This window comes from Ahaetulla prasina, chromosome 3 (assembly GCF_028640845.1).
Source record: "Ahaetulla prasina isolate Xishuangbanna chromosome 3, ASM2864084v1, whole genome shotgun sequence".
NCBI lineage: Eukaryota > Metazoa > Chordata > Lepidosauria > Squamata > Colubridae > Ahaetulla > Ahaetulla prasina.
This window is the reverse complement of record NC_080541.1, coordinates 100099703-100125666: the sequence shown is the minus strand read 5'-3', so window position 1 is coordinate 100125666 and position 25964 is coordinate 100099703. Positions and strand designations below refer to the sequence as shown.

At 35.7% G+C, this 25964-nt stretch overlaps 1 protein-coding gene across 1 annotated transcript in view; it reads right to left on the bottom strand.

Annotated features, from left to right (window-relative positions):
• The window catches only part of CTNND2 (catenin delta 2), a 546840-nt gene that overhangs the window by 21864 nt on the left and 499012 nt on the right, over nt 1-25964 (bottom strand). Inside the window, exon 20 of the mRNA XM_058176992.1 lies at nt 2637-2763. Within this exon, the coding sequence (XP_058032975.1) occupies nt 2637-2763 (127 nt within the window). The remainder of the gene's footprint in view (nt 1-2636; nt 2764-25964) is intronic.

The window sequence follows — 25964 nt, the reverse complement described above, 5'->3', positions numbered from 1 at the left end:
TATTTGCTTGCTTTAGAATTGCTAGGTGGGCAGGAGCTGGGGCAAGTAATGCAAGCTCACTCCATCTTGCGGCGCTTGGGTCTTGAACCCGGACTGTCAGCTTTCTAGCTGGCAACATCAGTGTCTTTAACGCTGTGTCAGCATCATGTCCTCCTGCTATAATGTGTAAGTAAGTAATGAGTACAATAACATTAAGGTGAATTTCAGCTAAAGAGGATTATAGAATGGAATAGCATGAACTAGCCTTCCAAGATAAGTCCTATGGATATTGTTCAAAACCATAGGATCATAAAATATTATGGTTGGAAGGAACCTTGGAAATGATCCAATTGAATGTTGTATCCTAAGAAAGTCAAGGTAAAGCAGCTGATTGCTCTCCTTATGTGTCTTTGTCCCAAAGATAGTAAAAGTTCTCCGAAGTGAGTGCTTATTGACTGTACATCTTTGAAGAGTTCTAGCAATAAATAAATACATTATTTTACTGATGTTTTTTCATATATAAATATATGACTGTTCAATCTTCTTTTTTATTTCAACTGGAAATGACAACAGAATCCCAAGGAAATGAGCTGTAGTTGGTTTTATGAATGTTATCCATCCTTTCTAAACAGATCCACAAAAAAACAACAACAGCAGCTGATCTGTTCACTCTTCTGACTATGCTTCTCTTGTTTTCCTTCTTTATAACTTTCATACACAGTTCTGCAATTATATTCATACCTTTCTTTACTTCAATTAAAAATTTATTTCAAATAAATATTAGGAACAATTACTTATGGGGAAAACATTGTTTTAGGTCTTTGGAATCATTTCACGCTTCAGCAGTGGGGATGTTTAATTCTGTCTCTCTACAAAATAATCCAGGGTGATATCAAGATATCCAAACCAGCATATCCAACAGCTCTAGCAATGCTGAACAATAATCAGGAACAGCTATTACATATACATATACTGAAATACAGTAATTATAATGTATATAATGCAAATTTTTAATACAAATTATTTCACAATTATCTTGAGCAGGCCCATGGTTATCAATAATTTAAAAATAATCGACCAATGATATGGCTAAGTACAGAATTGAACCTAGATTACTAAAATAGTAATAAGTGCAATAAGTGCAATTTGACAAAACCCACGCAATATCAGAAAAGGGAACTGCTATTTTTCTGCTTTTTATTTTTTTTATTTTATTTAAAAAATAACTCCAATAACTGAAACAAAATCAAACAAGAAAAAAAGAAAGAAAAAATTAATTTGCAGAAAGCATTATTCACTTCAGTCGTTGTCCCTGGTCCATCCAGAATCAAATAGCCTTGAATGATTTTTTAGTAATAAAACAGTTTCTTAAAATTAATACTGGGGTCTTTCCACATAATTGCATTCCAAAGTCATAAATCTCTGTTGTTGAAACCTTCATAGAATTATTTTTCAAACGTTCTGTCATCTCTGGATTTTTTAGATTCATAGCCCTTTCTATTTATTCCACCAAATCTCTAATTTTCCAACAAAGTTTCTTCTCCTCCAACTCTGCAACAGATTAATTTCCAATCCATCTGACTGCAAAGCTAATTCTGTTGTTGCCTGTATCTGAATAGCCTCTTTAGGGTGATTTATAATTGTTGTTGCGTCATTGAATTTATCTAAATTTTCAAAAAGAGCTTTAAAGGTAAGAAGCATTCTTCTTTCAAATGCTTCCCAGAAAGCTTTTGTTGTTACCATTTTTAGTGTAATCCAAAAACATACACAAATCACCTCAAGGGCAATCTGTTCCACAATCACCTAACTGCAGGAGAAATTGAGATAATTTTTCCCAGCATAGAGAGTAAATAGAAGAAATAAAATGGAAAGTTCCTGGGTTTTTAAGAAGAAAAAAAGAACAGAGAAATTTTTAGAAATAAAATACAGTAAAATAGCACAGTTCTTATAAAAAGTGGTAAAACAATTATAAGAGTCCAATGTAAGTCAGTTCACTTACACTATATAAGAAAAAATCTTTATGCCACTGACTTCCATGTGGCAAAAATGATCTTTTTCATTATTCCAGAAAAAGGCAATAGTAAAGAATAAAAACTAGGTTTATAATCCAGCAAGGGATAAAAATAGGTCAGCATTCAATCAGATGTTTAACATTTAAAATATAAAGCAAAAACAAAAGAAAACAAATTCCAAAAAAATATATGTTAAAATGAAGGCACACTTAAATATCTGAACAGCTGATAGAAAAGGGTGGAGACATTACTGTGAATTGCAATCATCAAGATTCCTCTTCATTGGTAAGTGAGGGGTCCCCCGAGAGTAATCTGGGGTCATTCCTAATTGCTCCTGTTCAATCTAGGGAGCATTTTGCCACCAAAGAACCATCTTTGACAGTGAAGTCAGCTGTTAGGCAGCAAGGGGCGGGGAAATCCTCTCAGCCGCTCAGAGCACCATTTTTGGATAATCTCCCTTTTCTGCTTTATCCAGAATGTTTCACAATAGCATCAAACATTCATGAGCCAGAAAATAGATAAACAATAAAAGCACCTTTTCTGTACTTTATTACAGTTAATAATTCCCTTGATAACATTCACTTCTTGATTTGACTTTGATGATTGTTTCCCTAATTATTCAATTATATATATATCTGATCTTACCTGAACGATTGTTGGGAGACATGCGCACCGGAGAGATGGAAGGCGTGCGTGAGGAAGAATAGGGTCTTTGCCTATCCCTCTCTATCGTTGATGATGAAGCTACAAAATGATACTGTGACCATCCATCCTGCATAAGAACAGCATACAATAATAATAAAAAGGCTGAAGAGTATACACGTATGAAAAAAAAATACAAGTATGAAATATTTATTTGTTTAACAATCTATCTTCCTTGTTAGAGGCCAGTCTTATTCTTTATTAAGAGGCAGGTCTTCCACATTATCTGTTTCTATATATTTTTTACTTAAAAAAACATTTTCTCAAAATATTTTTTTTGAAATATGCAGACTGACTGACTTTCCCTTCACCAATAGATAGATCCATATATAATGTGAATGTATGAGGATGACTTTATTATTACACGAAGAATCTTGTAAAAACATTATATATTATATATACTATTTATTTATAGCTGAATGTCATTTAAGAAGATCATGGTACAAGAGAACTAAGAAACAGAGAATGTGTCTATCTGATTTGGGGAAACGTTCTCCACTTTGCCAAGGCTGGGAAGGCTGCTAGGTCAAGAGGCAAAGAAAGAGTTGATGTCTAAGTTCATTTCTAAATATCTGATGGAACTATTGCTTAAATGAGCTAGAGCTATACTTGTAGTTCAGGATTGTAGAAAACAATCTAGGGTCTCCTCAGGGTGCCGTCAGCCAAACAATGTCGGCTGGCAACCCCCGGGGGGGAGCTTTCTCTGTGGGGGCTCCTACCCTCTGGAACGAGCTTACGTTACGATCACTCCCCGACCTCCGGACCTTCCGACGCGAGCTCAAGACCCTATTGTTTCATTGCGCAGGGCTGGCCTAATGTGTAATGTGTTGTTTTTTAATTGGGGTTTTATTATTTGATTTTAAAGATTCTTAATTGTTAGCCAAAATTTAATTAGATTTTTATATTGTTTTTAATTTATTTATGACTATTGTGAATTCTGTTTTTATGCTGGCTGTGAACCACCCTGAGTCCTTCGGGAGAAGGGCGGTATAAAAATCTAATAAACTTAACCTAACCTAACCTAACCTAACCTAACCTAACCTAATATAAGGAATAATGTAATTATTGAGTGTACGCTGATCATATCCAAAACTGGACAGCTGAAAATTAGATAAACTATAAGAAAGAAAACTGATTACTACTAAATACCAATAAAAATAATCAGTAAAGGCTAGTGATAAAATATCATTGCTGAAATCTACCCCATTCCTGTTTGGTATACCTATGTTTTAAAAAGTAATATGATATCTGGAACAAACACATTATATATTATTTATATTACATCTATATTATTTTCAGATGCTAGTGCCTTTTTAAATATTAATGTTACATATTCAGTCTTTTAGAACAAAAAGATTCATTTTTGAAATGCAACCATTGATTTTATATACTGGTATTTATATTGAAAGGAAACGATTTTACATGGCTTTTCAAATTAGGAGAGGTCAATCTGAGATCATGAAAGGATAATCATTTATTTTTTAAAAATTAGAATGAGAAAACTAGTAGTCCAGTTTTAAAAATAATTTGATAACAGTATTTCAATAAACAAATAGAGAAGACATGCCTTAATGAATTACATGAGGTCAATCACCCAATTCTTCCTAGATTTAGATAACTCAGTTTCTAAGCTTTCTAAAAAAGGTGATGGAAGTTTTAACACTGCTTTATAAATGGCCTTAACTGACCAGAGGAACACAAGATACAACATAGTTCTAGTAACCAATCTATTTTGACAGTTCAGTTATGTATTTCAGCAATCCATGGGCCTAAGGCTTTTTAAAAAAGCCTTAGGCCCATGGATTCTTTTTAAAATTTAGCTGAATTTCCCCAAGAATGGGACATCAAATTTGACAGCAGATCTTGTGGTTTACAGCAATGTGATTTTTTAATTCATTCTTGGGAAATGAAAATACAAGCCTTTTCTGTAGTAGCATTCACACTTGGCACACACTTCCCCGAGAAATACAATTAGCACCCTTTCTCCTTGTATTTTGCAAATAATACAAGACTATTCCAATGTTCATTCGACCTAATTTTATAGTGGATATGCACAGGAATTGTATTTTTAATAATTGGAATGTTTTCTATCTTATTACTACTCTACTATTCATTGCCCAGTCTTGAATAGGTATTCTATACATATTGTAAAAAAATAATAATACACAAGCATCAAGCTGTTTCCGTGGTGAAAAACAGTATTTTTAACACAAGGAAAAGTGTATATTTTAATGACATTTAATGTATACTACGACATACCATCTCAATGAAATTGATATAGTAACATGCTTCAAATTATGTAGTAGTACTATTCAGTGAGATCGTCCTCAAGTTAATGGATTACGAAGTGAAAGCTTAAATAGCAGTTGCAATTTTAATCTACAAACCCATTATCTCTGAAGTCAATTTAAATCAATACGTTTTTCTTTACTATAAATCTAGGTTTGTCCAAAGGTCTCTTAAAATAATTGCTTGAAATCAATCTAATACCTGCCCAACTTAGAAAAGCCAAACTGAATACCATTAGAAAGGGACAAGACCATGTATTCTATCAAATTTGAGAGGTATAGGCTGGCTTGAGAGTGTGTGAGATAAGACAGCACACCATACTTCCAACTTTGCTGTTGTTCTGCATTCACCAACTCCTTTAAAACGATTTAACTTTGGGAATAGCCAACTGTTGCTATGAGAACTCACAAGGAGTTGATGACCCACATTTTTTTCTTCAGTTGAGCAACTTTTCAATAGTTGGGAGAGTACTGAGCATGCTGAGATGAAGGTATGACGTGATGCAGGTATGTTCTTTCCTTTGTTATTTTTTTATCTAACTTGAGATTCTGGCCACTGATTGCAAGTCTTATAAAGTCTTATGAATTGCAGAAGATGGGCGGCCTATAGATTTATAAATAAATCAAGCAAGCAAGCAAGCAAGCAAGTAAGCAAGCAAGAAAAGGCAATTTGACGCTTATTTATATTCAAGTTTAGAAATTGATGTGAATACCAGAAATAAGCATTGGAGTGTTTATATTAACACATGATCAAGATTATTAACTTATCCTGATCTATTATGAATGAACAGCATGCTGCTGTATGTTATTCTCCTGTTCTATTCTATGAGAATAACAAAACAAGTCAGGATTTGTTTCAAAATCATATAAAAACTTCGCAAGCAATTCAATTTATTACAATTTGTAAGTCTTCATAGTTTTGGTCCAGGCTTTCCTACTAAAGCAGGCAAGATACATGGGCAATTTCTGTTTGGTTGTGTGCAAAATTGCCGTTACCAGCAATTACGAAGAGTTTCAGACAGACAGGTGGATTTTAACTTCTGAAAGTTTATATTCAATTGTTTTGTTAATCTTTAAACTTCTATTTTAACTTTGGTTTGACTTTGTTTAGAATAACTTCTTGAAGTTTCAAATTTCTAAAAATATACAACAATTTCAATCACAATAGATAAAACATTACAAAATAGTTTATTTCTACTCTTTAAACGTTATTGTCTGGTGAATGACAGCATTTTTGTGTGAAAACTCCATATTATCAGGTAGTAGTTTCTGCACTTATTTATTCAGCCTGAGAGTATCAAAACTTTTAATATGAAAAGATGCTCCTAAGAGATTGGACGGGGGCTCTGCTATTCTGATACTTCTCTGAAAAGACCTGTGGCTTCAAAAATATGATAGGAACACGTTGTTTGTGCAGTGATGCCTACTGTTTCACCACAATAGTCAACAATCAAATTCTGTTGGGTATGTAGGGATTTTCAATCTGGGCTAGATAATACCACAGTCAACATGAGCTAGTTTTTAAGATTATAGGAATATAGTATAGGAAATTGAATTTATGTTTTGCTTTGACATCCCTTCGTTCATTTTTCTGCTGATTGCCTTATTAAATTGAGGTTTAAATGTGATTTAATTTGCCCTTCTACTGTCATGTTGCTCATGAAGCAGAATGATAGCAAGAAACATAAAAATGTTGTTTAATTTTCTTTTGGCAGGGCAGTCTTCTCTTTAGTTTAATAATATATGAAAATGCAACTTAAATAAAATAATATCTTTTTCAGATCAAAACAAATGCTGTTGCCAATATATATTGTATATTTCAAATTACAAATCTGATTTGGGGGGCACTATGTCGCCAACGTCTTTTCTAATGCAGTTATTGTAAATATAACATTAGCCTTCCTTTACTCTAAGTCCATTTCTATTTTATAAGTAAGTATTTAATAATAAATTCATTACATATACGTCAGTTTTAAAACTGATTACTGGTAAAGATTTAAACCAATTTTTAGAAGTCAAAAGGGAATATTATCAATCGAATACAAAAATAAATACTAAGTGACATGCTGATTGCCCTCATAAGTTAGCTTTAGATTTAGTACTTCTAATGGAATTTAATTAAATTGATCTGGATATTGTAAAAGCACAATAGATTTGGAACTCCTGAAGTCAATATGTAACCACTCCAAAAGTAAAACGTTGGGTATTTCTGAACCCATTTGTATCCATCTTACTTAATCCTAATTAAGCAAAGTTAAACAAAAAACATACTTACAAGGAATTCTTGTTATGAGAACCTATTAACATTTATATAATTTCTTTAAACAGGCAATAAAATCTAGATTTTAATATAACTACAAAGTCTAAGAAAGATTCTAAGAAAAAAGTCTTAAAAGATTCTAAGAAACCTCTGAATCATAAGCCTGTTCAAGATTTTCCCCCTATTTTTAGAAATAGATAAATCCACTCGTAAAGAGAATTTGAAGGATAATAATACTTGCTAATTTGATCCTTTTCTTTAGGATTGGATCTACTGAATGGTATCTCAGGAACACTGCAGAATTACTTATTAATACTGAAGTTATAGTTGTACATATTAATGTTAACTAAGACTGAATTTACCATAAAGGACCCACTGAAAGACAATAAATCCATATATATATGGATTTACATATATATATGGATATACAAACTCAGCAACAAGATCCACCCTGCACTTTGGGACAAATCCAAACAACTCGCCGTCTGGAGAGCCGAAACACAGACTACCCTCAAGACAGACACACACACCAACAAACTCCGAAGACTACAAGAACGCCAGAAACAAACCCCTCCACCCTCACAGCCACACATGAAACAAACAGTGCATAACATCTCAGATAGGATCCTCACCAAAGCTGAAACCGATGTCCTTTCCAAAGGATTCAACTTTGCAGTCACTCCCAAATACATCCCCACTGAGACCATTATATGCGGAGTTGAAACCAGCCTGACCAAAATCAACCCCGATGACGCTAACAAAATCAGACTCGAAATCACCAACATCCTCTGCAGCAAGCCACCCAAAAGCAACTTACCCAAAGAGGAACAGACAGCACTACTTAACCTGAAAAAGACACCAGCATAATAATCCTACCAGCAGACAAGGGAACGCCACGGTGGTTATGAACACATCTGACTACCAAACCAAATTAACCAACCTACTCCAAGACCCTGCATACAAGCCCCTAAAACAGACCCCACCACCTACCTAGAAAAACCACTAGATCCAAAATAAAAGCCTCCCCATCAGCGAAGAAATCCAACAAAGAATCATTCCCAGAGAGAAATCATCCAGATGCCCTAAGCTCTATGGCCTCCCAAGATACACAAAGAAGGAACCCCCACTCAGACCCATAGTCAGCTCCATAGGCTCACCTCTACAAAACCTAGCCAAATTTCGCCAAACAACTACAGCCCTATGCAGAATCCATCGCCTCACACGTAAAAACTCATTCCAGTTCATAGAGATCATAAAGAAACAAAACTTACAGCCCAGCGACCTACTCGTGAGCTTTGATGTCATATCCTCTTCACCCAAGTGCCAATCAAAGAAGCCTTGACAGCTATCCAAAACAAATATAACCCCCAAGCACATCCTAGATCTGACCAACCACTGCCTATCCAACACATACTTCATCTATAACGGACAAAATACAAACAAATAGAAGGAGCACCCATGGGATCACCCTCTCACCTGTCATTGCCAACCTCTACATGGAACACTTTGAAACCCAAGCACTAGAAAAATCTGATCACAAACCCAAACTCTGGCTCAGATACGTAGACGACACCTTCATAATCTGGCCACACGGGAAAGAAAAACTTGACAACTTCCTCACACACCTCAATAGCCTACACCCCAAAATACAGTTCACCATGGAAACAGAAGTTAACAACCAACTTCCCTTCCTAGATGTCTTAGTCTACAAGAAACCCAATGGCTCCCTAGGACACACCATCTACCAGAAGAAAACACACACAAACCGCTATCTGCATGCACTCTCACACCACCACCCAGCACAGATCAACTCCGTAGCCAAGACACTCATCTCTAGAACAAAACGCTTAGCTGATGAACAACACCTAAAACCGAACTACACACTCTCACAAACGTACTAACATCCAATGGATTCCAGAGAAATAAGATTACCAAACTAATCCAAAAGAACCCCCACTAAAATCCAAGACAGAGAACAAGAAAATGGCACAGCCCTCCTCCCATATATAAAAGGCACCACAGACAGAATCAGCAAGATCCTCCACAAACACAACATCAAGACAGCATTCTGCACAAACCAAAAATATCCACCATCCTAAGAAACCCCAAAGACAAAATTGAGTTAGAAAATCAAGGAGTATATGAAATCCCATGCACCGCCTGCCCCACCACATACATTGGGCAAACCAACAGAAGAATAAGTGCACGCATTGAAGAACACAAGAACTCATTCAAAAAGAGGAACCAACTTCTACCCTGGTCCAACACTTTAAAGTCACAGGACACGATATTGACTTTAAAAAGACCAGAACTATCGCCAAAACTGAACACTTTAACAACAGAATAATCAGAGAAGCCATCGAGATAGAAAAACGCCCACACAGCATGAACAAACGAGATGATACCTCCGCCTACCAGCCATTTGGAAACCCGCCCTTATTGACAAACGAGTCCCTAACACGAGGAATGACACCAGACCCAAACTCTGGCTCAGATACGTAGACGACACCTTCATAATCTGGCCACACGGGAAAGAAAAACTTGACAACTTCCTCACACACCTCAATAGCCTACACCCCAAAATACAGTTCACCATGGAAACAGAAGTTAACAACCAACTTCCTTCCTAGATGTCTTAGTCTACAAGAAACCCAATGGCCCCTAGGACACACCATCTACCAGAAGAAAACACACACAAACCGCTATCTGCATGCACTCACACCACCACCCAGCACAGATCAACTCCGTAGCCAAGACACTCATCTCTAGAACAAAATGCTTAGCTGATGAACAACACCTAAAACCGAACTACACTCTCACAAACGTACTAACATCCAATGGATTCCAGAGAAATAAGATTACCAAACTAATCCAAAAGAACCCCCACTAAAATCCAAGACAGAGAACAAGAAAATGGCACAGCCCTCCTCCCATATATAAAAGGCACCACAGACAGAATCAGCAAGATCCTCCACAAACATAACATCAAGACAGCATTCTGCACAAACCAAAAATATCCACCATCCTAAGAAACCCCAAAGACAAAATTGAGTTAGAAAATCAAGGAGTATATGAAATCCCATGCACCGCCTGCCCCACCACATACATTGGACAAACCAACAGAAGAATAAGTGCACGATTGAAGAACACAAGAACTCATTCAAAAAGAGGAACCAACTTCTTCCCTGGTCCAACACTTTAAAATCACAGGACATGATATTGACTTTAAAAAGACCAGAACTATCGCCAAAACTGAACACTTTAACAACAGAATAATCAGAGAAGCCATCGAGATAGAAAAACGCCCACACAGCATGAACAAACGAGATGATACCTCCGCCTACCAGCCATTTGGAAACCCGCCTTATTGACAAACGAGTCCCTAACACGAGGAATGACACCAGACCCACACTCACGAGGTCCACACAGGATGTCACCACCACATCCACCCAGAAAGCAGACCCAAACCCACACTGATCAGGAAGCACGACCAAGGACCAGAAGCCAGACCGCAGCTGCAACATTAGCCATTTCAAACCCTCCAATCCATACATGCAGCAGACTGACACCCACTACGAAGATGTAGCACGACCACGAACACGAAGCCAAACAGCAGCAATGCAGCTCACCAGCTCAAAACCCCCTGCAGCCCAGACTAATCTGAGCACAACCAACCCCCACCCAAACAGGACACACCCCAGCCAATCAGAGCACAAAAACCCCATCCAATCAGAGCACAGCCAAGCTCCCACCCAATCAGTTCAAACCCCACTAGCAGTTAAAAGGAAGAAACAGCTGCAATCACACATTGCTCCCAGAAGCACGAAGCTGAAGCCTGAAGATGACGAATGAGACTTCGTAAACGCCGCCAAGACACTTCCAATTTTACGGGAGAAAACCGAATAACCAAAGACCTACATACAAACACCATGAAAACCTCAGAAAACAAATATATATATATATATATATATATATATATATATATATATATATTGAATGAGACATTGAAGAAATAAATAATTCTTCAAAAAAATGTCAAACAGATGGGTGCACAAGAATAACTGTGCTGCTACTCTTTAGGTACATAACATATTAATATATTATGTCTTAATATATTAATATTTTATAGCATATTCACAGTATTTAAATGAATAAGATTTCTGAAGTACAAGGTATCCATTGGGATTATACCTAATCTTTTGGTCTTTATATACCTCTGTATTTATTACCTGTTCTATTATTTAGCTTGGTCTTTTTTTTTTATTCAAAATGTTTTACAAAAAAAAATCCCCCCCCTTTCCCCCCCAACCCCCCTCCCTTCACTAATCCCTCCCCTCCCCTGACTTCCCGGATGAAGCACAAGGTATAGATAAAAATAAAACAAACATATGCTAAGAAGATTTTCCCCAAAAACTATTATACCAATTTTCCCTCTCTAGCTCTGACTTCCTCCTAACACAACCAAAATCCTTCAAGAAAAAAAAAATATATAAAAAAAATTAATAATTAAGAATAACAAAATATGTAAATCAATAAAACAAATTAATCCTAAAGTATTTAAAACCAACTAAAACATAAAAATCCAATCCAATTCAAAGAATATCTCCCTTATAGCTTCTATAACCATATAATTTCCCCCCCAGGTCTTTCTTACATAAACTCTTTCAAAATTATTCTATTCAAAATACAATACAACTCATTATAAAATTTCAATACCAAAAATTACAGTAGCTATTCAAATTTAGTCCATCCTCGTCAAAATCCAGTATAAATCCAAATACCTAGTCTTTTATAATAGATATAAAACATATAATCAACCCATTTCTTCCAGATCTTCCTCACTTGTCTTTCAGGGACAGTAATATTTTTGTCTGTTAATAATTCAAAGGATAGTACTTTTGTCTCTTGCCATTTTTTTTGATGCATTAATCTCTGTCTTTCCTTCATTTCTCCTTTTAAAAAGTCAGTCACAATATTGCCTAATAGATCCTTATGTTCAAAAATCCACAAATTACTACCATATATTCCATCAATCCAAAGAAAGAATTCTTGAAAAGCATTAAGCCTGTAAATTTTTTCAGTTCGGGAGACAGCCTCCTGTAGCACAAATTCTGACATTTCATCCAAACTATTTAAAGGAAACTTCTTTACATCAACTTGTTTATTCAGGATCATATCTTCATATTTATCCATTTTTATTTGTATCTCATCCATTGCATTTAAGTCCTGTTTGAGTTCGTGTTTTTGAATAATTAAATACATTCTTTCTGTGTAATCCTGTATAAAGTCACGAATCCATTCTTCTGAAAAAACCTTCATGGCAAAGTTCTTACTGAAAATCCCCTTATGAAATACTTAAACAACGTAATATAATCCAAGAATCCAGAATCCAACACAATATGATGAAGTCTCCATTCAGTTTCGATTTCGCAGCAAGGCTGATCTAGTTGCAGTTTTTTTTTAAAATTTACATTTATATCCCGCCCTTTTCCGAAGACTCAGGGCGGCTTACAGTGTATAAGGCAATAGTCTCATTCTATTTGTATATTTGCAAAGTCAACTTATTGCCCCCCCAACAATCTGGGTCCTCATTTTACCTACCTTATAAAGGTAGGTAAAATGAGGATGGAAGGCTGAGTCAACCTTGGGCTGGGCTTGAACCTGCAGTAATTGCAGGCTACTGTGTTCTAATAATGCCATTTTAGGAGAAGGAAAAAATAATTTTTCTCTCTTTAAAAAAGGAGGAAGTCAGGAAATCAACAATACTTGCAAGCCAATAATTGTTCACTCATGCTTCTTCCGCCTGCTTATAGAAATCCACAAAAAGAAATCAAATGCTAGCAGAACTTGGACACCTTCCTCTTTTCCTGCTGTTGCAGGAGACGTGCTGGATAATGGAGTGTAGAAGGAATTCAAAGGGATTCGACCCGTTTGGGACTTTGAATAACAAAAACAAAGCCCCTAGGGGAATCTACCTCTCTCCCCCCTTGCTCTTTCCCCTGCTCTCTCAACCAGAGAGGGAAAATTAAGTCGGGAACAGCTGTTCGAAGCTATTTACACCGGCTTTTACAATATCCAGTGCAGAGTGCCATAAATTAGCACCCAGCGAGAAAGGTGGCGCCAAGCGGAAGCCCTTTAGCTTGGTCTTTTCTGGAGAACTGAGGTGTGAAATTTTAACAGATATAGGTCAGTGCCACTTAACTTAAATTTTCTACCCTGGTTGTCAAGCATCAAATAATTGATAAAAAAAAAACAGTAGATGAAACTAAACATGGTGGGGTTTTTTTACTTAGCATTTATGCTATTTTAATCAATCATAAATAAAAAGCAAATCCTGAGGAATGTTGCCAACACTGCAAGTGAAAAAACAATAACTGACCTAGAAACTTAATATGTAGTGCCCTCATATAAGTAACGTTAGAGATGGGAACTGATATGGTTCCTTTTGTACTGCAAGAAAAATGCTTTCCCCACCCTCATCTCCTGTTCATAGAAAAGCAACCGTGACCTCAGAAATAATAACTGAAGTGCACTATGGAGAACTACATATATCTGTCCTTCAAGCAGAGCAAGAAGAATGAATCAGTGATGGGAAATGTCTTTAAAAGTTTTGAAATACGACATAGAGACTCTCCACTAGGAATATAGTTTTTTGATGCTAATGAAATTCAACAGAAATGAGTGCTTCAACAAATTTAAAGATTGGCAAACTAGAGTGAAGATGATTACAGTACTTTTTATGGAGGAAATAGGGACCAGACTGTTAAAATAAATAAGTTAAACTTTTAGAGCTTATAAAACTATTTTCTCATGTTTGCTTTTCTTACAAACGCCCTGCCAAAGAAACTGCCAAAGCAAGCAAGTTAGCTCTTACTTTTTTGACTCGTAGAAAATGAAGTATTTATCATGCAATTTTGGTTCATATTTCCCAAGTAGTTTAATAATAATACCTATCTCAGATTCCTAAGACTGCTGTATGTCAGGTGAGATCATTATTCAGCTAATGACAGAACAAGCTATTGTGGGTTTTAGAAAAGAACTTTTGCTAGCTTTACCTGAAGTGTTCTGCATGGAAAATATATGCAATCCATGACAATCTCTCCCCTTCAAAACTTCTCAGTATTGAACCAGGTTCTCTTCCCTAATCTATGCTTTTATTTATCACATATATAACATTATGACTTCTTTATTGCAGTTTGGAAAGTTCATTTATTCAGCCCAATTTCACAATTTCTACTTTTCCTTCTTCCACCTGAAAATTGTCACCTTTACAGAATGCTAATCAATGTTACATTTTCTTTTCAAAAAAAGCTTTAGAGTTTATATACCATTAAAAAAAAGACTATTATCTTTCATTTTGTATGAAATGGATAAGAACGAAACATACGCTATGGGCAGTTAAATTGTTTTTGCAATTTAAGTTTGTATGTGTATATAAATGCATGTGTGTATACATGTGTGTGTGTATCATTAATATAACAAAGTACAAGTGATTTATGGCTTGTATCAAAAGCAAAATGTATCTATCTTTAGTGTGATAGAGAACCCTGGCATCAAAATGAAGATTAAAATACACTGTAAAAACTATTTTTTGATAAAGTGTTATAATCAAAATTTGTAATTTGGTTCTTTCATTCATTGGATCTGTGCATTTCCAATTTATATTTGAATGCCAAAATCCCATTACTCAATAAGTATGACAAAGAATTACTGAACCATTTTTTTCTATTGTGTTCTTGAAATTATTATAAAGTCCCCTACTTAACATTCCTAAGAATATTTATTCTTTCAAAGTACCGTACAGTTGAAAGTATTTTCTTCTTTTTCAGACTACAGTATTTTTAAAAGCTGCTGGAGTTATGAACAAAAAGAGAAGACACATTTTTTTCTCTATGAATCTTATCTCTATTTTTAGTTTTAAAGATGGTGAAATTCAGATCCAATTCAAATAATTCTAAGGTTCATGTATAGCTTACAGCTTTATCTTGCTACAGCTTACAATTCAGTTTCACATGTTGTTTGGCAAAAGAACAGAAGGAACAACTCATTTTATATTCATTTCAATGAATTTTAAGAAGCACACAAGTATTCTAGAAACTATCTAAGAAAATGCCATGTACTGGATGAAACAGGGAGTTAAATATGCAATTATGGATTATTTAAGATGATTATTGGCTGGTAGGAGAAATGAATTCTTTAGAATTGCAATGATTTAGAGTCCTCCAAAAAACTGTGCCCTGAGCAGCAGGATAATTTTTTCCCCTGCTGACAAACATCTGATTTTGCTGCCAAAGATGGCTCTCTTTGGCAGCACGTTCCCCAGAATTGAATGGGAGCAACTAGGAATGAGCCAAGATGATCCTTGGATGACCGTGTAATTGCATGGGAAGACAGTTGCAATTCTTGGTAACAGTAATCTCTTACCAAGCCGGTTCTTCATCTTTTCCTGTCAGCATTTTTTTCTAGACGTGTCTTGATTTTAAACAGCACATTTTGCTTTTGACCTACATCTTTAATTAGGCATCTGGTTGATTGCTGATTTATTTTATATAAATAAAATAAAGTTTGCTGGACTGTGAACATTTTAAACCCCCCCCTTTTTTTTTTTGCTTTGCTTTGCTTTGGAGTTAGGAAACACTTTCATTTTTGCCACATGGAAGTTGATGACGTGAATACTTTCTCCTTGGTAGTGAAAGAGATCTGATCTGATTTACAATTATGCTGGACTACTGTACAAATGATTTCGCATTTTACTAGTTTTTAAAAGAACTTTGCTGCTTTATTTTGCTTTTGTATATATATTTGATTTCTCTTCCTTTGTTCTCTACAGAAATGGAAATTTTCTTTTACAGTTCTATTTCTTCTCTATCATGGGAAATATTATCTTAATTTCTCCTGCAGACATCTTGTTAGAAGATGTTTGTCTTTGAGATTAATTGCCCTTGTTTTGTTGTGAAATTAAGACTAAAATTTGGACTATATTAAAAGTGGAAACAACAATAAAAGCAGATCAACTCAATCTTAAAGCCTTCTTGGAAATCTTTAGGAAAAATGCTTTTCAATTTACAAGCTCTGAGTGAAAATTTAGATACAAGGTTTGATGATTTAAAATAGTTATAAATCAACCTAAGGATGATAATCAGATACAGATAATAGTACCTAAATCAAACTTTGCTTGACAATTGCAGGCTTGTTGGAGAAGGTTGAAAGGGGCTTAGAAATGGCAATATGGATCAGTGATGAACTGTACTTCCTTAAGAAAACTGATGGAGATTGTGAAACAGATTTATTATATTCAATCAGAAGACAACTGTTAAGTTGTGGTTCAACTGTCGTGAAACATTTCTTAACCACAAGCGCTGCAGAGATATTCACAACAGAGAACTATGACTTTGAGGAATGAGATGCAATTGTTGGGAAAGATCCCTGTTATAATTTTAAGGTAAAGCTTTATTAAGAATCAATTGAACGTATCTGATGCTAGACAGATAGAGATAATGATTGCAGTGGTTTATGGTAGATTAGAAGCCATAGTGGACTTTCTCTGAGTGAAATACAATAATAGATTGTTAACAGAGGGATCTGAAGTTTAGTTTTGTTGTTGGCTCTACCTGTTAACTGATTTTTTTTTTACAGTAAATAGATGGTTGATCAGATTAGTTGGGCAAATAGAGCTGTAAAAGTTTATAAATTGTAGACCTGTTTTGCAAGGGGGAAAATGATTATTGTTGAAATATATGTATCAGTATTCAACTAGGAGGAGCAATATATGTGTTTGTTTTTTATGCACATTTTTTTGGTCTTGTTAATTTTTGCTTTGTTGTTTTCTGCTGAAGTTTGTATTTTAATTTTGGAAATAATAAAAAAAAAGAATTGCAATGATCTAATATAACAGAAATGGAATAAAAAGATTTCCCTGTGATTTGAGTTTATGTATTTCCTTTAGGAAAAGGGATGTAAGGTTGTTGTGGTTCTGAACAGATCTGTTTGAACCAAGGCAGTAAATCTGTGGAATTGTTTCTTTATTCAAATAGTTGACAGCTGCAATGGGAAAAAGAGCATACACGATAGAGGATTAACCTTTAATCATCATCTGTTTATCAGAGTTCTGGAATCTGTTAGTTATTCATGGGAGATGGGTAGTATTCTAGTGATGAGCATTCATAATGCCTTTAAGTGGACTTTTTTAGAATAATATTTCTGATAATTTTCCTGATAACATTTATCTACAGAACTTTCATAAGGAATGGCTTTGTCTGTCTATAATTAATTATTGATTTTCCTATTGTGAATGCAAGGATGACAAGACTTAATCTAATCAATAACATACTGATGTATACAAAAAGACTAGTGTGTCATATAAAACCCAAAGGATAGAATATCAGACATACAAGAATCATAATTTACTCTGTTATGTTATATAAAAGCTCTATAAAACACAGCTACTGTGTTTCCCCGAATATAAGATCCTGTCTTATATTTTTTTGAACCTTGAAATACTGTAAGCACTTGGCCTTATTGCCTTAAAAGCCCGATTGGACTTATTAGGGCCGGTGAATGGCGCAGGCTGGTAAGGCCTGTTATTAAGAACAGCCTGTTATTAAGAACACAAAGCCTGCAATTACTGCAGGTTCGAGCCCGGCCCAAGGTTGACTCAGCCTTCCATCCTTTATAAGGTAGGTAAAATGAGGACCCAGATTGTTGGGGGGGCAATAAGTTGACTTTGTAAAAAATATACAAATAGAATGAGACTATTGCCTTATACACTGTAAGCCACCCTGAGTCTTCGGAGAAGGGCGGGGTATAAATGTAAACAAACAAACAAACAAACAAAAAAATTATCAGGGGATGTCTTATTATTTTTTTTTTTGGGAGGGGGGGGAAACAAGGTAGCACTTCTTGCAGTCATTTTTCAAAATTGTTTATATCATGCAGGGTACATAAAAAAATATCTGTAGCTCAGTGGCATTCCGCAAACCATCTAAATCTCTTTGGAAGAAGGTCTAAAGCGTAGATATATAACAGTTGGGAGATCACGGAGTTTATTGAAATTGTGAAATTGAATCGTTCGAAAGATAACACAGTATGCATTCTTCAGCAAATCAGAAATTTACTATAGACCTTAGAGCAAATACAATAATTATGCCCAAATAATAACCAAACGAAGTTAATAGGATGTATTATGAATAAGAAGGCCAACACTATTACTGAACCATTTTCATTTCCAAACCAGGCACTCATCCTTATATCTTTTCCTCAGAAAAAATTAAACTCTCTAACAAAAGAAATGAATTGAAACAAATAATAACTGAGCATCTAGAATAGTACAAACAACTGAATAAGGTTGCCTGCATTAAAGCCTGTGACAAAAAAACGGAAGAAAAAAAATGAAAAAAAAGGGGGCATGAATCATCCTTGCTAAAGGGCCACAATAAACTGGTAAGCCAAGAATAAAATGATATCTTTTGCAGAATTTAAAAGAACACTTTTCTTAAGTGAGATATAGCTTTTTTAAAAAAGTATGTGTTCTTGTTTTAGAAGGAAGACCACTATTTAAATTAACTTGGTACAGAGAGAGCAGTTGGGCAGCCTGCTTAATTGTGTGTAAAATAACCTCCCTCCTCTTTAATTTAAGAGTGCAATCCTGAGATGGAGATTAAATTAACTAAAACCTGCACCACAGAAATAGGTTCCTCCAAATGAATATATCTGCATTCATGTAATAATGAGATAATTCTCTATCCCTCAATATTGGGAGCAAGAAACCTAATAAACCATTATTCCCTCTGCTGATTTTTGAACAATATAGTTTGCTTACACTGAATATGAAAGAGCTGAAATTATTAGTTTCATGGACTCACTCATAAAGTTCTAGAAGAATTTGTTTTCTAGCTGCATGCACTGGTCATTTTAATTTCCCTTAAGAGTCTGATTTTATTTTAGCACAACAAGGAGGAATATAGCCCAAAGAAGTTGGAAATGGTTTCATAGCAGCAGTATAGTTTCATCTCTCCATGTAAAATATGACTGGAATAACAATACAATATCCCCCCCCCATTTCTTTAACAGATATAAAATGATATAAACAGTTATATTTGCATCTATAACTGTCTGGTTTGGCAAGCAACCAAACAAGACAGACACAAACTTCAATGGATGGTTAGGTCTGCAGAAAAACTTTTCCATTGAGGACCTGTATACTGCACGAACTAGAAAGAAGGCTGTGAAAGTATCTACAGACCCGTCACATCCTGGACGTAAACTGTTTCAACTCCTTCCCTCAAGATAACGTTACAGGGCATTGCACGCCAAAACAACTAGATACAAGGACAGTCCTCCCCCCCATATCATCAACTAATTCCCACAGCACTATCTTATGTCCTAGGATGTCAAACCACCTAGAAGGGCTATATTATTACTATCCTTCTCATCTTTCCTATTATCTATTTCCCTAGCTTCTTATGACTATAACTTCGCTGTTTGTATCTTATGATTTATGTTGACTGATTTTATTTAGTATCCTATTATGATTTATGTGGATTGCTTTTATATAATATGACTATCACTGGGTGCTGTATCTTATGATATACTGTTAAGGGCTGGAGTATCTATTATGTTTACTTTTAACACATAACTTAAGCACATAGGTAAGTTTGCTTATGCAATTCAACATTTTCTATGATAAAAAGATGGACAGAATCCAGGTTGCAAAGCAAGCAGGCTTTTCTTTTACTTGGTCATGGACAGAAGCTTTGTGGATGCAACATCTGCTTCAGTCATATAATTTAATACCAGCAAGTTGCAAAACATATACATATAAGCACAGAAACTCAATAATGCTGCAGCTGGAAAAGTTCTTTTTGTTGTTATTTTTGTACTGTACCAGAGGTAGCATGGCAGTTAACAGGAAGAAACTGTAATTGATAAAATTTGCTTTCTTCAGTGGAGAGATCCACTGGATTTTAGTTCTAGTCCAGGGGTGGGGAACCATGGCCCTTTTTATGACTTTTATGACAGGAATTCTGGGAGTTCAAATCCACAAGTCATAAAAGGGCCATGGTTTCCCACCCCTGCTCTAGTCAATGGAAGGACACTACCATGTTTGAAAAGATCATTTTGGTATAAGCCATAGAAATTTTAACCAAGAAATATTAGACTTTTAGAAAGCCACATTCATCTACTTTTGAACACAACAGAAAGTAACTGCAGCCTTGACCTACATAAACCCTTCAGACATCTTGTCTCAATTCTCTTGCCTAAAGCAAGTTTGAGATTTCATTGAATAACTAACTTCAAAAGGAAGGTTGTCAGTCAATTATTCAGAGTGATGTACCATAAAGAACATTTCTATCTGTTTTAGAGAAAGATCAAAAGAACACATCCTACTCTCTGCAGTGATACAATCTTTTAATAACCAAAGCTACAAAGCATCCTAAAATTTGTTGCAATTCTAAATCTACATTTTAGCAGTCAAGTAAATGCTTTGGCTTTATGGAATGCACCACATTCAGCAGCCTTGGTATAAACAACACATTCAACATAATAATTTAGCAAATGCCAATTGTTGTTTCTACCCAAATTTTTAAACTGTCTTACAATAATTTTTAATATACAATACAATTGTCTTAGAAGTTTATCTGAGTACGTTAATATTCCATATATTTAACAAAAAGAATAAAAATACAGCATTCTTGGGTTGTGCTTTTTTCATGAAATACCCTTTAATTAGTCAATTTCCACTGCCTGGATAATAAGACTGATTATAAGGGATATGCAATCCACATTCCCTATAGACTATGACCCCACACTGCCTGTATTTTTATAAGTCACTATGTATTTTTATAAGTCACTGTATTATATTTTTATAAGTCTCTATGGCAAATAAAGGAATAGAAAATTGCATCAAGGGGAAACCAACAATGACAATCTGAATTAATCTAGTGTTTGCTTTATGCCATGATGATATGTTCAAGAAAGGATGACATGATATCGATCATTATTCTTTTGCAATCCCAATAATGAGGATTGATAAAAATATTAGATAGGAAAACATAATAATTGCTTTTTCTATATTACAACATTCAGACATGAAGTTTGAGGAGATTATCTGTTTAAACCAACCTACTTAAATTCAAATGCTGGGATTTAAGTTGATGTAGCCTCAGTGCAATTTGAGGCAAAGACATGTGTGAGTGTATTCTTCTCTCTCTCTCCCTCTCTTATTTTTTTTACAACCCCATAATCCCTTAATTTGGAATAGAGTCAGGGCAACTGAATCGAGCTGAGAGTTTACTGACCAGATGCCCTTCCTGACACCTATGGGGAGTTCACAGCAGACACTTTTTCTTGAGAGAGAAACATCTGCTGCTACCTAGGATTCAACTCTCAACCTTTCGAATGAGAGGCAAGCATCTTCATTTCTAGGCCACTATGCCCCTCTCCCCACTTTGCACACAATTCTTATTTTATATGCTCTTAGGCTTTTTTTTTTTTTTGCTAGTGCTTAAAACATTCTATCTGATATAGGTTCACAGATTGTCAATATTTGTACAGATGCTTATACTTGTAATTTTGAATATATCTGTTTTAATCAATTACCTCTATTACTTTATAAGTAATTTTGATTTTTTCAATATAGCTTTTTAATAATGTTCCAACATACATTTAATAGCTGCAAAATCTGTCTGATTTTAATAAAATTTGAATAAAATCCCTATTATTTAATAACCAAAACATAATCTGACGTGTATTAAATGATTAATATTTTATTTATTGTACTTTGCCATGAGAACAGGGAAAAATCTTGTGGATTTGTTTCTTCAAAAGAAGAATTCCTTAAGTGAATGAAGCCAGGATAGGGTGGGGAGATCTTTTGGTGGTAGGTAAAACATTACAAGATTTTGGCAATATACAGCAGGACATTTTTGTATCATATTATGTTTTAGTAACAGATGGCTGGTGCTAACAGTTTTGACATCACAAATCACTTGTCTGGAGACACGGGAATGCTGCTTCCAAGCTTCCTCTCTACAACCAGATAAGAAGGAAAGAAAAAATCTCAAGCAAATTCCTAATCCAGTACTCTTTTACTTAAAAATCAGTACCCTATCGTCAATCAAATACAGGAACATGAATTAAAATAATAAAGTCTATCAACATACATTATTAACAAAATCACATAAAACAATTTCAACTATCAATTACAAAGGGAAGGTACATTTTCAACCAGTTCTTTTTCTCAAAAAGTCAATTTATTTTCTTTAATATTAGCTAGATGCCTGAGATGCAATTGACTCTGAGGCTGCACATATGCCATTCTGATTGGATTCTAGCAATCTGTTGCAAATGAATAAATTAAATATAGTTCCTACCCTTTCCGAAAGCCAAGGAAGCAAGTCTCAAGATAAAGGAGTTATCAGTTTGGAATTTGGTTGCTCTGCAGTCCCACTCCAAAACAGTCCAAATATAATAGTGAATGTCAGGTGATTTTTATGCTTCACTTTCTGTGAAAAAGTCTTGGTCTTTCCATACCATTTCTCCCTCTCTTTGGACTACTGTTACACCCTTGGCTGAGTCCTTTTCAGCCTGACTTCACTGGTAGAAACAGTCCAAGTAACTAGTACATAGTGTCATGACAAAATTGAGGTTTCTGAGAAGGCTTTGAGATAGGGATTAGATACAGGGCTTTTTCCAGGTCTGCATGGCATTTGGATAAATCTTTAAATAGGTGCACACAATACTGAACTGGTCTGATCTGCAGCTCAGGGCTACTCTGTCTGTAAAACAGACTTTTCTATGCATCAGGCTCTTTATTTAGCCTGATTTTCTAGCTCCTAGTGATATTTTCATGGACCAAATAGATGGGCTTTCATCTCATAGGCAAGTCAACTGGCCAGGAGCAATGGGTGCTAATGCTCCCCCTCAATGACTGCTTGGGATTCAGCTTTCTCTTGGGTTCTCCATCCTGATCCTCCTCATTTGGGGAAGATTCCTTAAGGGGCATGATAATTGCTGTCTTTTGGAACCTGATAATCTATTTTATATTACCAGTATATTTGAATTTGGGTTTAGAATCAGAAATCATCACTTTTATTTCTTGTAAAGGGATAGGGGAATAATGCAAAGCATATAGGGTTAGATATATGCACTGGCATGTCATTAACATGAACAGGGCTTATATTTTCACCTTTTTCCTGTTTAGCGAAGGGGTTATTAAATATATTTCAATGTAATATTTAAGCATCCTATTATAATTTTTAAATACACATTAATCTTATTTTAGATTTTATATTATTATTCTCCTTTACAGCATTGGACATGATGATTCCTGATTTTCAGCAATCGTTTTAAGAATGTTGGGGCCTTCAAAACAAAAATGCAACAAAAACTAAAATCACCACCACCACCTTTAATTTTCAAGAAATTCAACCACAAATTCAATTGAAAAAAGGTGACATTTTAAGCCAACCCAACCCCCCCAGTAAATTAGGAAATATCTAGAAGCCTGGCATTCTGCAGCAAATCAGCCAACAGGCATAGAGAATAAGCTCCATTTCTATACCATTTCAAAGATACAACCAAAAGTGAAAGAAGGAAACAAGCATTTCATAGCACATTAAACTCCAAAGTTGAGGGCTATCACTATAAAAACTCCAAAGTTGATTAAGGTTACTTTTGCTGATGCCAGTGTCTCCCCCAGAGTGAGGAACTGATTTTCCTGAAACCTCAGAAAAATTGTATATGTAGCTGATGTCCTGGAATCTGTATAAACTGTTCATGACAGTAGATGAAAAGGCTGTCCCAGGCACATATTGTACTTTTGCTAGATCAAAATACATATAAATTGTATTATCTTGGTGCAATAATCTCCATATTTTAAAATATCTTAAATGATGTAAGCTGATCTACTTGATTTAAACTTTAGCTTTTATTCATTAAGAATAACTATGCATACAGCATATTTATTCCAGGGGTAAAATGCTCCCGGTTCGGACCGGATCGCCTGATCTGGTAGTGAAGACCTCCAAGATCCCTTCCAACTCTGTTATTATGTTATGTTAAAAAAGGTGATTCGGAGAACCAGTAGCAAAAATCCCTGCCCCCTCCCTCCCCGCACGCCCAGCTGAGCCACGCAATCATCAGAGGTTTTTTTTACTTTTAAAAGCATTTTTTCTTCGGCAGAAAAAATGCTTTTAAAAGTAAAAAAAAGGCTTCTGATGATTGCGTGGCTCAACTGGGATTGTCAGCATCCTTTCAAAACATTTTTTCTACAAGCTCTTCGGCCAAAGAGGTAGAAAAAATGCTTTTAAAAGTAAAAAAAAAAAATGGCCACGCCCACCCAGTCACATTACCCCCCACCAAGCCACGCCCACAGAACCAGTAGTAACAAATTTTACATTTCACCCCTGACTTATGCCCTCCCCCTTCCATCTGCAATTAATCTTACATTAGGGTATTTCTTTTTTAACCTGCCAATGGATAGGAATTTAATATTTATATGTTATTGTATCTCTATGAAACTGCACAGACAGAACATTTTCCTGGTGCTAGAAAAAGGAGCAGCTGACATCTGTTTAAAGAAGGCTCCTTTCCTTTCACAAACCTGGAATGGGTCTACTAGTAACTGTACCATGCCAGTTGTAAACTAGTATGTTTGATTAAATCAATCTATCAATGTGTCTGCCTGCCTGCCTACCTGCCATCTGATTTCTGTGGGCAGTGTGACATCTAGGACATTATTAAAGATGGCAGCAAACATTAAACATGTACATAGAGGAAACTTTGGGGGAAGGAAGTCTTCGCCTTACAACACTTTGTTTAGTAACTGTTCAAAGTTACAACAGCACTGAAAAAAGTGATCTATGACCATTTTTCACACTTATGAATGTTGCAGCATCTCCATGGTCACATGATCAAAATTCGGAAGCTTAGCAACCAAACTGGTTCAGATTTACGACAGCTGCAGTGTTCTGGGGTCGATCCCTTTTTGCGACCTTCTGTTGTGTCTGCGCACCCTCAGCCGGGCCCCCTGCCAAAAAGTGACTCGGAAAGTGAGGGGGAAGGGCTATCAGGACTTACCTGTGGAGCACCGGCTTCCTTGGCTCAGCTCCAGGAGCCAAAGGCAGGCCAGGTGGAGGAGATAATGAGGCCTCCGTCCCCTGACTCTTTCCCCCCCAGGCCACGCCTCCAGACCCGGCTGATGGCAATCAGACCTGGCTGGACCCTAGGTTTCATAGGCAGGAGAGGTGGGAACAACAGAAGCAGGGGTGGGGCAGGCCTAGGAAATGCTGAGTCATGGAGCCACACCCCACAGGATATAAAAGCAGCAAGGGCTGCTATACCACTTCGTGGCAAGCAAATCAACTGTTTAGAGGGAGAATTAGAGCTGAAGTCCTGTTTGTTCCTGGTTTCCTGGCTGACTCATCGGCATCAAGAGAGATAACAGAGACACTTGGCAGACGCTCGCTAGTTTGCTGCCAGAGCTGATAGTTGCTGGCTAATTAAGTCATTGCTCGTGTCTCCCGGACTGCGGAGGGGGACAGAACATCTTCTGACGAGCAAAGTCAATAATGAAGCCAGGTTCATTTAACAACCATGTTACTAATTTAACAACTGCAATGTTTCATTTAACAACTATGACAAGAAAGGTCGTAAAATGGGGCAAAACTCACTTAACAACATAAATTTTGGGCTCAATTGTGGTTGTAAGTCGACGACTACCTA